The 4,063-nt window shown below is 44.5% G+C and overlaps 1 protein-coding gene across 1 annotated transcript in view; it reads right to left on the bottom strand.

The window, feature by feature from the left end:
• The window catches only part of LOC112153928 (integrin alpha-3), a gene marked incomplete at its 3' end in the record, with an annotated part of 49,469 nt that overhangs the window by 21,318 nt on the left and 24,088 nt on the right, over positions 1-4,063 (bottom strand). Inside the window, 3 exon segments of the mRNA XM_024284395.2 lie at positions 2,522-2,619; positions 2,759-2,887; positions 3,826-3,956. Coding sequence (XP_024140163.1) covers positions 2,522-2,619; positions 2,759-2,887; positions 3,826-3,956 — 358 coding nt within the window.

A 4,063-nucleotide genomic window follows, 5' to 3' on the forward strand; every position in this document is an offset into this window, starting at 1 on the left:
GGAACTTAAAGCTGGAGACACGCTCGACAGCCATTCCGTCCATGTGAATGGAGTCATGCGTGCCTCTTTTCTCCTTCCTGAAGTCCACTGTTACGGCTGTGGCCGTATTTGGTTCTCTTGGTTTAGTGGATTTTTGTCAGAGTGGGACATCTTTGTGTTTTGTGGATCTTTGTGTGTCTGTCTGTCTTTTGATTTCTTTCAGGTGTGGTGCTGGAGGCGTGGCTCCCCATTGGTCAAACCTGAAGGAGGCGAGCCTTCAAAACCACCATGTGGACCTCCAGACCATGAGAAGGGAGCTGGGCTGCAACAGCCTCCACTGCAGCTCAGTGAACTTCTCTACTTGTTTCTATTTGTGCGCACTTTGTAGTTTGTTTGGTGTTTTGTTTCTGTGTTCTGTGTTTAGTGTTGGTTTAGTTTAGATGAAGCTGTAGGGGTGAACCGCCATTTTCTTTAGTAAATGTTTTCTCCTGTTTATGTTAGTCCAGGTTAGTGTTTGTCATTCTGTTACAGTTTCTTTTGCAGGTATGCTCCCTGGGTTGAGTTAGTTGGGGTTTTGTTTGTTGTCTTGGCCTTGGTTCACCCTGAAGCCTTTTGCTTCACTTTTAGTTAATGTTTTGTTGTTCTTGTCAATAAATATTGTTAATTTTTATAGAGATATTTGTTGTGTTTTGTTACACTTCTCATTTAATTTACCTTTATGTTAGGCCCCAGATCCCCTAGACAAATTGGGGCGTAACATCCACAATGAGCTCCTTGGTCTTGCTTGTGTTAATGAGCAGGTTATTGTCGGCGCACCATGTGGTCAGGTGCTGTACCTCTTCGCTGTAGGCGGTCTCATCGTTGTTTAAAGACTTTCTACAGAACACAGACCTCATTCCAAGACTTTCTACAAAACATGGACCTCATTCCTGGAGTTTCTACAGATTATGGACCTCATTCCAGGACTTTCTACAAAACAGGGACCTCATTCCTGCGCTTTCTACAGAACACAGACCTCATTCCTGAACTTTCTCCAAACACAGAACTCATTCCAGGACTTTTTACAGAGTATAGACCTCATTCCAGGAGTTTCTACAGAGCACAGACCTCATTTCTAGAATTTCTACAGAACCCGGTCCTCATTCCTAGAGTTTCTACAGAATATGGACCTCATTCCAGGACTTTCCACAGAGCACATATCTCATTCCAAGACTTTCTACAGAACACAGACCTCATTCCAAGACTTTCTACAGAACACGGACCTCAATCCAAGACTTTCTACAGACCATGGACCTAATTTCTCGACTTTTTACAGAGTATGGACCTCATTCCAGGACTTTCTACAGAACATGGACCTCATTCCAAGATTTTCTACAAAAAAGGGACCTCATTCCTTGAATTTCTACAGAATATGGACCTAATTCCAGGACTTTTCACAGAGCACAGATCTCATTCCAAGACTTTCTACAGACCATGGACCTCATTTCTTGACTTTCTACAGGACACGGACTTCATTCCAAGACTTTCTACAGAACACAGACCTCATTCCTGAACTTTTTGCAGAATATGGACCTCATTCCAGGACTTTCTACAAAACACAGACCTCATTCAAGGACTTTCTACAGAACACAGACCTCATTCCAAGACTTTCTACAAAACAGGGACCTCATTCCTCGACTTTCTACAAAACACGGACCTCATTCCAAGACTTTCTACAGACCATGGAGCTCATTTCTCAACTTTCTACAGAAGACGGACCTCAATCCAGGACATTTTACAGAATATGGACCTCTTTCCAGGACTTTTTACAAAACACAGGCTTCATTCCAGGACTTTCTACAAAACACAGACCTCATTCCAAGAATTTCTACAAAACAGGGACCTCATTTCTGGACTTTTTCTACAAATCATGGACCTCATTCCTGGACTTTCTACAGGACACGGACCTCATTCCAAGACTTTCTACAGACCATGGACTTAATTTCTCGACTTTCTACCGAACACGGACCTCATTCCAGAACTTTCTAGAAATCATTGATCTTATTTAACATTAGAGCCACATAATGATTGTGGATTACTGTACGTTGTGATGTGGAGCTGCATTATTTGAGTCTGATCACATAATCTGAGATCAGATCATGGATTAGATCACGGGTCAGATCACGAATCTTATCATGGCTCAAATCATGGATCCGATCATGTAACAGATCCCAGGTCAGATCATGGGTCAGATCATGAATCAGATCACGGGTCAGATAAGGGATACGATCAATGATCAGATAATGGTTCAGATCACGGATCAGATCACGGGTCAGATCATGGATACGATCATGGATCAGATCATGGGTCAGATCACGGATCAGATCACAGTTCAAATCATGGATAAGATCATGGATCAGATCACGGATCACATCATGGATCAGATCAGATCATGGATAAGATCATGGATCAGATCATGGGTCAGATCATGGATCAGATCATATATCCTTGGATTTCCACCTTTTTTTGTTTTTTGCTCACAGACATGTTTGAATGTACTTACTCCGGGAAGGGGTTCTGGTTCTCATCCGTGAATCGGGCCTGCATCTGTAGGTTGCTGTGACAACGGTTGTCAGAACCGCAGGCTTTCTGAAAGTGGATCTGCACACACAGAAATGTTCAAAGACTCTCTTGAATTGTTTTACATCCTCTGCTGGTCAGCAGTTCACTGAGGATCCTCGCTGGTTTCCGCACTGGTTTCACACATCCTCATGGGTCTGATGATAGGTCTGGTTCTGACCTGGGCTTTGGTGGGTTGGAGGGTCTGTCCCAGCACAGGCAGCATCACATTTCCTTTATTTGGTTGTTTCTCCAACAATGAGACATTCAGGCAGAAAACCAGAGGCTCCACCTGGTTTTGGACCGGACTCTGCAGAACACAAGCAGACAGAACACGATTCTTTTCAGCAGAGCGTGAAGCCGGATGGGAGGAGTGGAGGCGGATGGATGATCTGCAGGAATGTGTGGAGCTGGGATCCGTCTGGAAGGAGGTCGACCCGAACACGTGCAGAAACATGACGCATGAGGTTCAGAATCTGCATTTGGACTCTGGATCTGTGGGTGGGTCTGTCAGTGGTAGACGGACACTCAGCCCTGAACCACATAAGGGACCAAAACGAACCAGCAGCAGAACTTCCTGTCGTTTGAGTTTGGAATCAGAACTGAAAAGGACTCCAAATGTGTTTGTGTGTGAGCAGGATTTCCTGATGTATGACACGCGACTGGGTTCAGGTTCAGGTCAATTCATGACAATTTAATATTAAACATCATTATTTAAGACAAGAGACTCGATCTGCAACAACTAACCAAAGGTTCCATTACCTGTCTAACAGGTAACAAAGACGCTTCATCTGCAGCTCCTCCAAAGCTCATGCAGCCTGTCTGAAACAGTTTTCCTGTTCACTCCAGAAACCAGCTGACACAAACCTTTCAGGGTTTTGGATAAAATTAAATCTGTTAAAACTTTCTCTGAGCTTCTTTGGATTTTCATAAAAACTGGTCGGTTCAATTAGAGGCTATCTTCTTTGTCTAGAGGGTGGGAGGAGCCAAGAAAACTCGGGTCACTCTGTCCCACTGTTCTGCTGAAAGTAATCAATTACTTCTGCAACTGATGCAAAGCTGTTTGGAAAAGCCAGCAGGTGGCGCTGTGTGCATGTATGTTCCTCACCAGCAGGAGGCGCTGTGTGCACGTGTGTTCCTCACCAGCAGGTGGCGCTGTGTGCACGTGTGTTCCTCACCAGCAGGAGGCGCTGTGTGCACGTGTGTTAATCACCAGCAGGTGGCGCTGTGTGCATGTGTGTTCCTCACCAGGACGCCGGCTCTCACAGTCTCACACTGTCTCGGCGTGAAGGACCCAGAGAAAGCGGTCTGGCCGTTACTTTGAAATAGGAGGCGGGGCTTGAGGCTTGTGACATCAGCTGTCAGAGTAAAGAAGATCTCTGTGAAATAAACATAAAGATAAATGAACATTTTGCCGTAAGTTAATTATCTATTCTCAATGATTCCCACACAACCTCCACTAAAATGGTTTAAAACATTAGACTCA

This window comes from Oryzias melastigma, linkage group LG19, assembly GCF_002922805.2.
Source record: "Oryzias melastigma strain HK-1 linkage group LG19, ASM292280v2, whole genome shotgun sequence".
In the NCBI taxonomy this organism is placed as follows: Eukaryota; Metazoa; Chordata; class Actinopteri; order Beloniformes; family Adrianichthyidae; genus Oryzias; species Oryzias melastigma.